General features: G+C 43.9%; 1 protein-coding gene across 1 annotated transcript in view; it reads right to left on the reverse strand.

Moving 5' to 3' along the window:
• Positions 1-15,670, reverse strand: part of ABCA12 (ATP binding cassette subfamily A member 12) — a 130,036-nt gene that overhangs the window by 100,384 nt on the left and 13,982 nt on the right. Inside the window, exon 3 of the mRNA XM_019554537.1 lies at positions 583-730. Coding sequence (XP_019410082.1) covers positions 583-730 — 148 coding nt within the window. The remainder of the gene's footprint in view (positions 1-582; positions 731-15,670) is intronic.

Below are 15,670 nucleotides of genomic sequence, written 5' to 3' on the forward strand. Positions count from 1 at the left end.
GTTTAAGAGGAGGTTAGATGAACATCTTGCTGGGGTCGTTTGACCCCAGTATTCTTTTCTGCCATGGCAGGGGGTCAGACTAGATGATCTGCTCAGGTCCCTTCTGACTCTAGAAACTCTGAAACTATAGAGGTTTTGATAATGGTTCCCAATGTCACCCTAGCTATTTTGGACCAGATCATATAATGATGTAACTCAGCAAAGCTGCACCAATATCAAGGGTTTTAGACCAGCTGAAGGATCTAGCCAACCCTTCCTATAAGGTAACTCACTGTTTCATGCTATGAGATCTGGCTTACCAGAATAATCTCTTAGGGGATTCCCAGCTTCATTTAGCATGCAAGAAGTATAATATTCTCTTATAATGGAAAGCATCAGGCAATGAAATGTTACTGCCAACTCTCATTTTATTACAAACATCTTTAAGGGTCCCAGAGGACAATTAGTATATTACTACATGGGATCTGGGACCAGTCCACCACAAACCTAAAATTTTGCACATAAACCACACTCATTACAATACCCTGTACCTCAGTGAAAACCTGCAGTTTATAACAACCATGCACATTTGTATTCCCTTACCGTCTGGGAGGTGAGATACCATTAAAATTTGGTAGCAGATCTTCAGGTGTGTAGGGTGTGCTCTTACACCTGGCATCTGAATCACAGAGCAGAGTTTGTAGAAATGGGAGAAAACCTGCACTAGGAAGGTTCCGAGGAGCAAGAAAGCCTGGAAAAAATGAAATGTAAAATGCAATAACTGGGTACGTACACACATACTACCTTTCTGCAAGCTAAGCTGGCTTAACTTTAAGTCGATTTAACTGTCAGACCATACACAAGTATGTGGAGCAGAGTCAACTTAAATGTGGTGAAAGATAATACACCTTTGATGTGTATTATCTTGAGCCACATTAGTTAAGTCAACTTAGCTCACAAGATGGCTACCACCATGTCAACAAGCTGTACACGTGTACGCTCCAACATGGTTTAGCTTAAGTCAACTTAGTTAAGTCGCCTTATTTTAGGTCAGCTTAGTACATATGTATGCACACATTGAGGCTAAGTACAGATGTTCAAAAAGCCCCCAGCAGAAATGCTCCAACTCTTGTGCTTTACTTAAGGTGCTGTAAGTTAGTGAGTGAACCAAACAGATGTTCACTGTTTGGTGGAGGGGCTTGGATCCTGCGTGCACTGGCCACTGGGAGCACTCCTGCACTCCTCCCAGGAGGTTGCCAAAGTTGTCCCTCTTCCCAGCCCTGCCCCCACCCCCAAGCTGGTGACTGTCAGCAGTGGCTGTGGGGGGGCGAGACCCTGGACCCCTTCCCCCACCGCCTCCCCAGCCAGGCAGCAGAGCACTGTGGGGCCAGGGCTGCTGTGGGGAGAAAGACCCTGGACACCTTCCCCCATGGTTCCCTGGCTGGGCAGCCCTCCAGCCAGCCCAGGGGCATTGCAGGGGAAAGCGCTCTGTGTCCCTGCAGCAGCCCTGGTCCCACAGTATGCCACTGCCTGTCTAGGGCTGCAGACCCCAGATTTCTTCCCCCATAGCCCCCGAGCCAGGCACTTGCACTCTTTCCCTGCAGCAGCCCTGACCCCATAATGCGCTGCTGCCTGACCAGGGAGGCTGTGAGAGAAGGGGTCTGGGATCAGTGACAGCTAAGGGAGCTGGGCCAGCCCAGTGCTTGGGCAGAGCAAACAAGTCTGCCTGAGGCTAGACCACAACCCTGCACAATGCCGTCTGGGGTGATCGTGATTGCACTCTAAGTTAACCCTCAATGGGATGTGGCACAGGCATTTAATAAAACACTCTAACAGAAAGTGCTTTAGTCTAATACCTCATCCATCAAAGGTTAACTTAGGGCATTTGTACACATGCATCTGCCGCAGTGCTGGGCAATTTTAAAAGCGCCCAATGCTGCGGCGGATACATTTGTATAAACGGCAAAACGTATGTCAGCGCTGAGAAAATGGCAGCAGTATGCTTTTGAACTAAAACACACTGAAGGTGTTTTAGTTCAAAAGAGCACTGCTGCCATTTTCTGTGCACTGATGCGCATTTCGCTGTTTGTACAAGCGCCTGCAACACAGCATCAGGCACGTCAACTCGCATGCTCCACAGACCCAATGAATCAAGTCTGCTACAATGGGCTGGATATCTGGTGCATCAGAGCAGATAAAGGTATGTGTATAAATGCCCTTAGAGTGCAATCTGCCATTTTAAAGTGCTTTAAGAGCCATGAACATCTGTTCAATTATGGCTTTAGAGCACTTTCTGCGTCCTTAAAGCACAATAAGTGTAACATCTGTACCTAGCCTGAGATTTGAGTTTTCCTTATTTGAGTCACTAATGGTGCTCTATGTTCTTCTTAGACCTGATACATGTTACATTTAAGACGTGATAACTAGTCAATCCTGTGTTTAGTGACCTGGTCACACATTCATTCAATTATTGGTGTGGCAAAACCAAGAACAAACACCAAAGTTATTACACAAAATACGTACAATAACTTTGGGGCTGCTTCCTATCGTGCTTTTAATTGAATGTGTGGCCAGTGCTCCCAGCCTCCAGAGCACATTCTGGAGGCTGGGAGCACTGGTCAGCTGATTGAGCTCCCAGCTAGGGAAGTACAATGAGGATCCCTGGGTGGGAGCCACAATTAACTGGCAGAGATCCAATCAGCTAATCAGGGCTTCTGCAAGGGGTGCTCATTGTGCTGACAGAAGCTCCTGATCAGAACTCCCAGCCATGGCGGGTACCATGTGCCCCTGTGGCTGAGAGCCCCATCAGTGATCAGATCTCCCAACTATGGGGACACACCATGTACTCCCACAGTTTGAAGCTCTGTCAGCTGATTGTAGCTTTCAGCCATGGGACCACATGGTGCTCAGAGCTCCAGACAACTGATGGGTCTCCCAGTCATGAAAGTGAAGATTGCCAGTGCAGGGGAGCCTGGGGTCATGATCCTCAGCTCCCTTTCACCAGCAATATGGCATGATGGGATACAATGCTTGATCCCACAATCACTCCTCTAGCCATGTATATGTGGCATAGTGGGAAGTGCAATTGTGGGGATCACGCATCAGGTCCCATTGCACTTTCTTTTGAATGTCTGTCAGTAGCCCTGCAAATCTTGGGCCTGACTCTCACTAGCAAGAATGCCCCTGCTGGAGCTGAAAAAAAGTTATTTATTGGAATGAGAATCAGGCTCATTTTTCAATAAGGTTTATGTCAGTTCAAAACATACAAAATACAAGATTAAAATAAATGGGGGAAAAAAACCCCAACCAAGTGATATATTGCTATATGATTATATATTTATTCTAAAGCTGTAATCCTGGAGCTCTTTCACTTAGTCATGCCATATAAGAATTTATAACATTCTTGTATGTGTGTACATACAATAGGTACACACATATATAAATAATAATATTTATTAATGTTGTGTAATATTGTAATGATGTAATACTAGCCAATTGTCCATCATGAATGACAAATTTCAAATAACAAAGGAATGGCCACCCCCGCTCACCCTTCAGGCCGCCTGTGTAAACAGTTCCTCTGCCACTGCCGCCGCCGCCTCCTCCTCCAGCATGGGGGCTCCCTCCCCCCTGCCTTCTCCCTGGAGCAGCAGGGTTCCCCTGCCCTTCTCTCCCTCCCCACCACCTCCCCCTGCCTGCCAGCTGTTGCATGTGTGCGCACGTTGGGCACCCTGGGCTGCTGGGCACTGGGGGGGTGGCGGGGCACTGCCACCATTTCCCCCCTCTGCCCCACACGTGGGCCCACACAGCCAATTGCTGCTTGTCCTCTCTGCAGTGCAGGTGTACTTGACCAAGAGCATTACAGACAGACAGACTAAGCCCTTTATATACATAGAATTGTGTGTGTGCATATAACATGTATACTTGCCAATATGCTTGTGTTTTTATCATAAAGAATAATAAAAACCCTCGGCAAAGAACTCTGCTACTATTTTTGATATGGAAATGAGGCCTGCCTGGTACTTAGTAGCTTGCCTTTTAATCACCATCCCCACAACTGGTTACTAGTTATTCCCAAGCCTCTTAAGGGTGACAGCATCATAATTATATTAGTGGATGCAAACATCTTCAAAACCGTAACTGGGGCCTGACCATTTCCAAAGGCAGCCTCAACTTTACCTATGTTATAGTTGTTCATTTGTAAACCTGAGAGAAAAATGAATAAATCTAGTGGTCCAAAAAAAAAAAAAGGGGGGGGGGGAGGGATTTCACCTTAAGTTTCCATCTGCAAGCATAATTGTTACAGGATCTCTCCAGTACCAGTACACAGAGGGTGAGTGGCTAAAGCACACAGGTAAGAAGTATTTCAAACAATGACAGCTCACGCTTTTGCTGCAAAGGTTCCTTGTTCCTTCATTAATATTCTGGGCTATTGAATGGTCCACTGAGGATTATGGCAATCTGGCATTTTTTAGACAAGCTCCTGGGTCTCCTTTAACTTAAACAAGGGACTGTGCTAGTTCTCAACAAACCCAGAATCCTAGAGGCACAAGACAGCAGAAAGCTGCCTTTGTCCCCTCAAGCTGTACCACCTGCGAATGCAGCTCAGACTTAGGGTCAAAGAGTGCATCATAGGCCTTGCTGGGATTTTTGAAAAGGAATGAGTCAATTTCCCATGGGGTAATGACAACATTAGAGCATTTTAATCAGAAACCTCATTAAACCTTTACTTTTGTGTCCCAGAAGAGTGGCTTTTGACATCTCCTGTTCCACTTGCCTGGTACGTGTTTTGCATAGGCTCAATATAACCCTTCTGAGGGGCAGATCCAGGATTTGGCAAAGGGGGTCTGGCACAGTCACCTGCACTGCAAGGACAGCTGCATTGTCTATTCCCAGCCTGCTCCCACCCAGTGCTGCAAGCAGACAGTGCCTCGGGAGCCTCTAGGAACCATTTTTTAAGTCCCCAAAGCACATACGAATCCCCCTGCTTCCCCTTCATGCTCAAAGACACATCCTCTCCCTTCCCTTTCCCTATCTCTCCTGATGCTTTCTTCATTGTCTGGGGGCTTCAGAGCTGCTCCTGCACACTCCAGCCAGGCTGCATGGGGGCTGGCCCAGCTGAGAACAACAGCAATGGCAGCAGGCAGGATGGTAGGTTTCCCCAGCCTGCCCCATCCCCCAGGAGCAGTCTTAGGAAGGGAGAACTGAACTGAGCCAACCCCCCATGAAGTCTGGTTGGAGTGGAGTGGACAGGAGCAGCTTTGAAGCTTCCCCTACCCCTGGGACAATGGGGAAAGCAGCAGCAGCAGGCAGGGAGAGGACATGCCTTTGGGCATGGAGGGGAAGGGGGTTTAGGATTCTTACATGCCTTGGCAATTTAAAAAAAGTCCTGAGAGGTTCCTGCTGCATGGTCCAGTCCTACAAGAGGTGACCACCATACCACTGAAGCCCGTCTTTATCCACCTCTGACCTTTTGCAACCACAGCTGCTTTGTGATCTCCTGAATTTGTACACTTACACAGAAAACCGGTTCCAGAATAGACCTGTGAACAAATTCATGGTTTGGGAATTCATAACTCCGATGTCATTTGAGCAACACCCCTGCTGAAATGCAGCTAAAAAGGGCCAGAAAGCCATTGAGTTCAGAAATGGATATATTTTAACAATTCAAACTTCAGCCTGAGGACTGTAAGTACATATTATGGATGACTGCTGCACCATCCACTGCAATCCATGCCTTTAATTTCACCTACCACTTCCAGTCCTGAGTCACTTTTAGTTTGCAGGCATAAACTCAGTTCAAACCTAGCCTTTCATTGCCTTTATCAGGTCAAATCTTCATGTGAAGGCACACTATGTCAAGGGAGTAAGACTGGTTGTTCTACAGAAAGAGGACACAGAGCACACCAAAATGTTGACTCCATAATAAAGTGATTAGGAAGAAATTTGTCAAGGAACAAGCAGTTTTTATAAATTTCCATGGGACAAAGCAACCTAAACATAGGTTAGACTAGACCACTTGCATTGCATCAACCTGACTGGCTCTCCAAAGGAAACAGGATTTAGTGCCATCCCTCCTGACCTCCATGTACCTCAAGTGGTCATAGCTGTTTGTAGGAAGGCTGATGGTATGCACAGCTCTTCCTAGTTCATGAAGCCCCAGCTCCCACAAGAGCTATGTTGCCAAATAGCTATGCCGGTTTGTCCCACACTAGGGAGAAGGGAGGAAGAGAGGGATATGAACTCAGAATTGTGTTTTTCTCTCCCTCCTTTCCCCCCAAAAGGTTCCTGAAATAACAATCTCACAAGCTGGCTTGCTGTAAAGAACATGATTTTCCTTGGGGTGTTACTCAGCAGTGACAAATTTTTAATTTGTAATATGTGGGAGGTTGATCTTATCTCAGGGAAATGTCATGGTTACACAAGGAGGCCTTATGTCACAATCAAGATATATTATGCGACAACGCAGTGATCATTAGCTTTGGAATGGCTTTGCAACTAGTAGCCAATTACCTAACATCAGACTAGTGGGCCAGTAGAGAGGGAATCCTTGACAAGAATGCATAAGGTTCAGGAAGTTAAGAGGCAAAAATCAAATGTCATTAGTGGAATGCAATTGATAGCTGCACTAATTCATACCAGATGATGAGATCCGGTCTTCTATCCTTTTCTTGCAACCATCACCCTGATTCCTCACTAAGTTACTCCAATATTATACTTATTTTATTTGCAAAGAAAAGAAAAAAGAGAAAAGAAAAAGGAAGTAGAGCTGTGACAAATCTGGTTTTGTTCTGTTTTGGGCTTGAACTAGGATTACATTTTATAGGTGGATTCCAGGCCATCAAAATTTGGTCCTCTAGACCAAATTCTTCAGTTCATGCCAGTTAGAGTTGTTCTGATTCCTTCTAGCTGAGTAGCTGCGCCCAAAATCATTCTGACCAATACTAAAGAAATAATTCAGAGACTTGGAATGAATGAATCTCAGTTGCGGCGCACACAGTGTGTGTGCAACACTCAATTTCAAAAATTAAAACTTTAGTCAGCCCTGTGAAGAAGGTCCCTTGAGATTGACTTGAAAATCCTGTGGCCTTATAAAGGTCACATTTTCAAGCCTTTTCCCCAAGCAAAAAGATTAGAAACTTCTACTGAAAACCTTTATCTAAGAAAAGATAAGCAGAGATCCTCCTTCAATGGAGCTTCACAAAGCCATATGTCATGAGATTGTTAATAAAAGTTGCCAGATCACTATGGGTATAATGAGCTTGTTCTTTTTGACTGAGTTGCATACAGTGTCTCTATTTTGTATTGGCCACACATGCACAAAAAACCCTCCAAAAAAACTAAGAATAAACAGACCCTTATTGCAAATTACTCAGATATCATTCTGCCCTCAATCCAACTGGTAGTATTTTCCCTGATATCTGCCATTACTGAGCCCCTTAAAGACACAGTCCACTAAACTGTATCTCGGTACAGACACAGAAAAAGGATAGTGAATGTATTTTAAAGCTAATTTTGCACCTCCGTGTCCTGCAGTGGATTCTTGGATAAGATCTGCTGCCTCACCCCTAAGGACTGTCTTGCAGCTAAGAACAGCTGAAGAGTAGCATAATGCTGCTGTGTCTACGCATCAGTACTGGTTATACTGGGGCTACAATGGAGAGTAACAGAACTGGATACTCTGACAACCCAAAAGATCCCTCCATTAGGGACATTCCTAATGGGCTTTTCCTGTCACCTTTATGGACCCTTTATGCATTCAATATGCCACAGCAAACAAACTTCACCTCCAATTGTTCCTAGTCTCTCCACATGCACCCCTTCTTATTCCTTAAGCCATCACCTTCCTTGGTTCCCCAAAAGAAAGATCAATATAGTCTATAACCAGCAATTCTTGTCTCATCGTCTTAAAATTACCAGTTCTATTTAGGTTTATACAGAACCTCTAACAAAGAAACTGGTTGATAAGAACCCTCTTCCCTCCCACCCCCTCCTCCCCAGATGACCTTGTCAGACCAGACCTACTCTGCCCTGGCTTAAATTGCTGCTGTCCTGGGCACACAGGAATAGTTTAGTCTGGCTCAAAGTGCTCCAGAGTTTATTGCTTCATATTAATTGCACATATAGAAGCGCCCACATATATGTATTATATGCTTCTTATATTATTGAATTATTCCTCCTTGTTCCTTTCCTCCTTTCTCCTAATATTAGAAACTTATCGATTTTAACTGATACTCTCGTTTGTACTTATGCCTTTCCTTGTTAACTGATTTGAATACCCCTTAGAACTCCAAGCATTTCCCAAACTCCATGTTTCTCTTTTTATTTGATAAGTAAAAAGGTATAAGGAGAATAATTTTATGACACTCTCTATAAAATCCTTATACTACCCTCCAGCCCTGATCTCCAAGGGTGCTTATATATATGCTCTGATGCATTCTAATTAGAACACACTGAAGCAGACTTAATTAATGCTGTTCAATTAATCTATAATCTAATTAGAATGCTCATCATGCTGTAGTGTCATGTGTATTCAGCATCCCAGATTACCAAAATGGTGTGTGTGTGGGGGGGGGAACACTTTAATTAAAACTCATTGAATAAGCTTTAGTTAAAGCCGCCCCCCACCCTCTGAATACACATGATGCTGAGGTGTTTTAATTAGAGTGGCTGTCCAGGAGCCCCTCTAATTAAAACACCACCTCCTCTCCTACCCCAGAGTACATGTATACACACCCCCAACAGTTTATTAAACTGTTTTTGGCAGTGCTAAAGAAACGTTTAGAATTGTGGGTAGAAAAAAAATAAACATTTCTGGAAATAAGGATATTTCTCTAGATCTTAGCCAAAGTATCCAGGTAAGTTGAATCTGCAGAACAAAAACCAGATCTCCTTCCAACTGAGCTAGAAACATAACAAGAATAACCTCTCATGTTATTTTTTCACTCCTGTATCCAACTGGGATCCAGAAATGCAGAACAGTGGGGAAATGAAAGACAAAAATAGAAGTAAATTTTTCACTATGCAAAAGAGAGTTAGTGTGAGACTTTACAAGGGGGAAGTGAAATCAAAATACTTATTTGATACAAAGTACTACCCTTATATCTAGTATCAACTAATCTAGATGAGATAAATAAAGCACATCTCTTCAGTTACAAGCACCCATATAGATAAGAGCCCTTCATTTTTGATCCATTTTAAGCTTGAGGATGAAACATAAAACTGAAATCTTGATACAGAATTCCCTCAATTTGCTGGTGATTATATTCAGAGGTTTAGGATAAGCTTCTCTCAGTTCTAAGGAAGAGATGTCAAAATACCTGAAAACACAGGAAAGTTAAATGAACACCTTCAATCCTCAAAAATATTTGAATCTAGTTATAGGTTGAAGATTGCATTTTTCCTACTTAAGCCAAACCTCCACTCATCCCAAACTTTATGTATACTCAGTGGTCTAGTGAGAAGGACAGATATAAAAACCATTAACTTCTGTCCAGGAGTCAGAGCTGACATGAAATACATGTTAGAAAAGATCAGTCCTCCTCAGAATTATGTGCTAAATGACTGAAACAATTGGCTGGCCCATCCCTAAATTAAGAGATTACACAAGCACACAGAGGAAAGGATCTCACTGCAAAAAAGTTTCAGTCCAGTTCTGATAACCCGCCATATGGCAAATTGCAAAATAACAATAGTGCACTTGGTCTCTGCAAAACCTGAACATGGAGAGAGCAGCATGCAAAATCCTTGTGTAGGGATGCATGTATCACCACTGACTTCAGTGGGAGCAGTCAGACTAAAAGAAAGTACTTTTGGAAAAAACCTGTTACCTGTTACACTGTGAACCACACAAAAGTTGATCAGCTTAGTGCTAGCTTGCAATCACAACTTTGATTTGAGTGGCACATCTATGGGGAGTGGCAACACCTTAATGGAACAGGAGCTGGGTTATGAGAATCAAGAGATAACCCTGCCCCAGAGTGGCATGACTTTGAGCCATTTAACAAGTGCTTTAAGCCATTTAAAAGTATTAACATGTGGACAATCCAGGAGTTAAGAGCTCCAGGAGTTGATCAAAATTAATGTGCAACAAGGCCTGAAGTCACGCTCTTACTAGTCCCTTTGCCTTTTCTTTTCATATCCACGGCAGTAACACTGCCAAAAATTTAACAGTGACCAAAGCTGGAGAACTTTAAGCACTGCAGCTCCTGACAGTAATAACCAAACCTGTAAGGTATTGAAGCACATGTAGGGTATTTTAAGCACATGATTTGTAGGCCTGTGCAAAGCAGCAAGTATTCGCTTCAGATTTGACAGATTCAGAGGGACAGTGATTCAATTCAGAGATTTGAATCACTGTCCTAGTTCGAATTGGATCCAAAGATTCAGCTCTGCTTGAGAAATTTGGCCATAAACCCAACAGGCAGCAGTCCTCACCACACTGGATGCAACTGCCTCCAGCTGCTAAGTTTGTTGTGGTGGATGGATCAGGGAGGGCAAGGGCATCGGGGAGGGGGGGACTGGGGCTGAGACAAGCTGCCCAGCCAGGGTGGAGGGGTGTGGGACTCAGGGACTGGGGCAGGGGTGCACGGGATGCGGGCATGGCAGCACTGGGGGTGGGGTCTATATTCTGCTGCCACTTGTGCAGCTGGGGGGCATGATGCAGGTACCAATCGCTCCAGGAGGAAGGGAGCAAGCGGCAGCAGGGCATAGCTCCCACTCCTAGCATTGCTCCGCCTGCACCCCCCCGGCCCCGTCCAGCTGGACAAGTGGTGGGCTATGCCCTGCTGCCACCTGCCCAGCCAGGACAGAGGGCCACGGGATGTGGGCACTGCCACCACTTGCCCAGCCAGGGCAGGGGGCTGGGGCAGGCAGGATGCTGGCACTGCTGCTGCTTGTCCAGCTGGGGCAGGGGAGCAGGCACTGCTGCTGCTTGCTCAGTCTGGGTCTTTGGAGTGCAAGATGTGAAAGCAGCAGCACTTTCAGTGGGGGCTATGCCTTGCTGCCACTTGTCTCCTTCTGCCCGAAATGAGCCACACCTGCATCGCACCCCGGCTGGGCAAGCGGCAGCAGGGCATAACCCCCACTTCCAGCACTGCTACACCCATGTCCTGCACCCTCCTGCCCCCCTCCCCGAGTCCCATGCCCCCCTGCCCTGGCTGGGCAGCTTGTCCCAGCCCCAATTCCTCCCTCCCTTACACTCCTTCCCTCCTCCCTCTGCCCACCACAACAGACTTACCAGATGGAAGCAACTGTGTCCAATGAGATGATGACTGCTGCCTGTTTAGTCTATGGCCGAATCTCCAAAGCGGTGTTGAATCTTTTCCGAATTGATTCAGAGGCTTCCAATTCAATTCAGACCTTTTAATTGGTCTCCCAGTTTGATTCAGATTCAGAGTTTTTGCTGCCTAATTGGGCCAAATCTCCTCTGAATCAAATCGGCTGTCAAAGCTTTGCACAGCCCTAATAATTAGCCCTAAAGACTAATCATGTTACTTGCATTTAAAGTGAAGCATGTGCTTACAAGTTCTGATTAAGCAACAGCTTTGATGGCTCAAGGTTGCAAAAAACTCAGCACTCCTTTTGAAATTGAGATAACCCTCCTTTCATACTGATTTGAGGATCAGGTCTTTATGAGGAAGCTAATACTGAAGCCCAATTCAGGGCAAATCAATTGAAGGGGTGCAACATTTTGCCCAGAGTTAAATTTGCATTTCTTGCAGTGGGGCCCCAATTTCATCCTGTGAATGTTGCTAAATTGGAAGGACAGGTACCAGCTTACTCCTTTGAAGTCAAAATAAGTTGTTATTATGTCAACATAGTATTTAAACACCTTCCTGTTGTGTTTTAGGTAATATGACTAACACCTGTTATCAGTGGCTTTTTTTCATTTCCTGTCCCCAAAGTGGAACTGAGCGGAGAATTTATTGATATGCATAGTTTACTACTGGTACTACACAAACAAACCCTAAATTACAGGCTACAAATGACTTACACAGCCTCTCTTTGTAAATGGCAGTCTAGCATTTTCCAGAATCAATCAGAAAAATAGCCATCACATGTCCCCTTATCTCATACTAGTGCTACTATCCTGGAACCCCAGCCTGCAAACAGAGCACAACTAATCTCCCCTAAGAGTTCAGCACTCAGGGGGTTTGCAGCATTGGCTTCTACTTCTTGCTAAAAGGATACTCCTTTCACTATATATGTTGCAATAAAACTCTGTCATTGGCAAAGATTAAACTCAAGGCTTTCACAATAAATTAACATATACTATGAGGCTCTGTGAAGTAATCAGTTGTCTCATTCCTACGCAGTCTCAGTGAGGCCAGAGCAGGTGTTCCCTCACTGTTCAGCAGACAAAGGGACAAAGATTGAATTAATGGTAATTCAGTTAAAGAAAACTCAGACCACTTCTGAATGAAGCCATTTATGCAGGGTTACAATGTATTTTAACTAACAGACTTTGATTTCACAATGTTAATGACTTCATTTTAACTTCTGAGTGTTCCCCTTACAAATGCACCCTAGATACCTCCCTAAGACAGTGGGACCAAGGAAGAAGGCAATTTACTACCAGACTCCACCCCCTGCCAGTGGAATCAAATATGCAGGCATGGCATTGATCAATTCTTCCCTCCAGCATTACAGGCTTCATAAATAATGAGACTAGCTCTGACTATATCACAACAATTCCATGCTTATTAGGGCTAGGCAAACCAGTTTTGATTAATTATAAACCCACTCTAATTAATTTCAAAGTAACATTTAAAATTTCACTGTGCCTGTTATACCTTCTGTTCCAAGATTATTAAAAACTGAGCAGAGAAGAGGATGGCTTAGAAAGAAAGGTCTAAATGAAGCAGAATACAAAAACAGGAGTAGAGAAAGGCAAGAAAAATATTCTAATGAAACTTACAAGTCTGCTACAAAAAGCAGAATACCTAAGTAGGTAAACACCGTACTGCAGAGATACCCAAATCAGTTTTAAACTAGCTGGCCAAGGAAACCTACTGATGGCAATACAGACTCAGCCCTGGATAATTTACCCTGCTAAGAGTTACTTTTATAGCAACAGTAGACGTCTCTATATTGATATAGGGTAGGGAAGTATGGGAACCTGACAAAGGTTAATGATAGTACTTACCTCTTTTCCTTCAGTGCTCTATTATCACTGTGAAAAGTACTATAATTAATACAGAAAACATCCCCACAACGGATGTAGGCAAACTATCCATAATTTGTTTCTAAGAATGTGTGGATACCTCAGCACATGCAGTGACTGCAGCTTGTGTGTATACACCAGTGACTCCTAATCATGGTGCCACCAGATCTCTATAAGGGTACCGCAGAATAGTAACACTGGTAGGTGTGCAAAACCAACACATGATTCACAATAAAAACCCAGAGATTTCAAATGGGAATCAATTGTGTCAAAAATATTCTTACCTGTTGTGGGGTATAGGTTGTAGCCATGTTGGTCTAAGGACGTAGGCAGACAAGGTGCTTTGGGTGAATCTGATATTTTTATCAGAACATCTCAAATAGTTGGAAAAATGCTTCTTAGCAAGCTTTTGGATTCACCCAAAAAAACCTTGTCTCATCTGTTGTGAGCTTTTTAAGCTCTTTGCAAGAGAACAGCCAGGTTATTTTTCCACGGTCAGAAAAAGATTGAAAGCTACACCCTGACATTTTCCAAGGGGTGCCTTGAGTCTGAAAGGTTGAGAAACACTAGTATGCATGCACACCTGAGATATCTTTAAATTAGTTAGCTTACGTGGTAACAGCAGTGTAGCCACTCTAGCTTGGAGCTGGGGCAGGCTCTGCTGCTTACTCTGAACTCAATGCATATACCATGGCTACAGGTTTAATAGTATCTGCACTAGATAGGCTAAATCTAGAACAAGGATATCTAGACAGTCAATATACTGTAGACATGTCTTAAGGTAACGGGAATACAGGCAGGCTCAGAACAGTATCTGCCAAAGTTACAGTTAGGAACCTAATGTTGTCTGTATTACACTTTATGGGGGCATACTAGCCTAAGTGATTGGCCAAAGGCCACACAGTAAGTAAGGAAACTGAGCTCCTGTCCTTAGCTGCATGTTGCCTTCATTTATACTTCTCAAGAGAGAGCTCTACAAATGGGGAGAGGCCTGTGTTTTTCTTTAGTGCAGCTGTGCCAGCTGAAAGTCCTGTTTAATCCCTGTAGGACTGCATAGTCATTATATATATAAGGAGGCTACGGTCCCTTGTTTATTCCAACAATTGTAGGGAAGACTTCATAATGCCTTCAGCAATATTTCAGTGAAACAGGGTGTTTCAGGTCAGTCCAATGTAAAAGTAGCAAAATGTAATAAAATAAAATTAATATCAAAAAGGCTCTTCAATAATCAGTTTATGAACTTATAAAGAAAGGCAAATTTCTTGTGAAGGTAACTGCTGAGCGGAGGAGACAGCAGAAAGAAAAAAAAAACATAAGAGAATGAAGGGGATAGAGATGCAAAGGGAAGGTGGCATAGACCTGATATTGGGCAGGACAGGTTGCAAGGAAGGGCTGTGAATTTGTTCTGTGCTGGTGGACTGAGTAGGTTGATCCCTCAGGGATGGATTACTTCTTGCACAAATTTCCATGACCTATAAAAACGAATAAGATTGCCTATATCTCTGCCTTCCCACTTGGCTAAGGAAAGTGATTGGGTTAGGCTTTTCCAACACTTAAGCAAGGCCCTGTAAAGTTAGTTGTGTGTAATTCAGAACGGGGTTCTCAGACTTTCCCACAGAATGAACCCTATCTCTACAGACAACTCGTCTTGTGGTGCCCTCCTTTCCCAAACGGGGCCACACAGACTTTCTACCCTATCATGGGATAGTTACAGGAATCACATGGAAAACTAACCTGAGGGAAGTAGATTATGGACTTTAGGGTGTTTTTTTTAATGCTACATAGTAGGTGGGCTAAGGAGGAGAGCTAGTGAAATAGCTGCTATCTTAAAAGCAGAGGGTGGTACAATTTGAGCTAAAGCATTAAGTCTCCCAAGCTACTGCTGCTGTGACAATCTTGTCTCCTCTACAGATAACGTGCAGAGAACCAAAGTACTTACTTCTCACTGAATCATAGGAGCATCCTAGCTGAAGTCAAAGCAGACAATACCCTGCTAGCAAAAGTAAGTGTTAAGAATAGACCCCTTACACAAGGCAGATTCAATTCTGAAGTCTTGTCTCATGATTACTCTTTTACTGTTAGGCTGCAGCCTGAAGAAGAGGTCAGTTAGGACCAGATAATGGTGGTATCTGAGGCACACAGACACCCCTCATTATACAGAGAAGATGCTTAATTATTTTGCCCTCCTCCTGCTACTAACCAGCAGTGACTTGCTGGGCATACAGCTAACCTCGCATTAATGAGGATTAAAATTTGGACACTGCACTTAAAGATCAAAGCTCCAGTGTCTGATCTACATAAATTAACTTCTGGCAGAAGGACAGTTGGCTCATTCTTTGTCTGTAGGATGGAGATGGGGCTGGTGGTCAGTTGGAGAGAATCCATAGTATTGGCAGAAGCAGTGTTAGCAATCTCTATGAAGACTGTTTGCCCAGCAACTGTCAGAATAATGTACCAGGTCAAAATGTTTATTGTAGGTACCCAAATAAAATTAGCGTCCACTGTTATATCTTTCCCCCTGTACTA

This window comes from Crocodylus porosus, unplaced genomic scaffold (assembly GCF_001723895.1).
Source record: "Crocodylus porosus isolate Cpor-Errol unplaced genomic scaffold, CroPor_comp1, whole genome shotgun sequence".
In the NCBI taxonomy this organism is placed as follows: Eukaryota; Metazoa; Chordata; order Crocodylia; family Crocodylidae; genus Crocodylus; species Crocodylus porosus.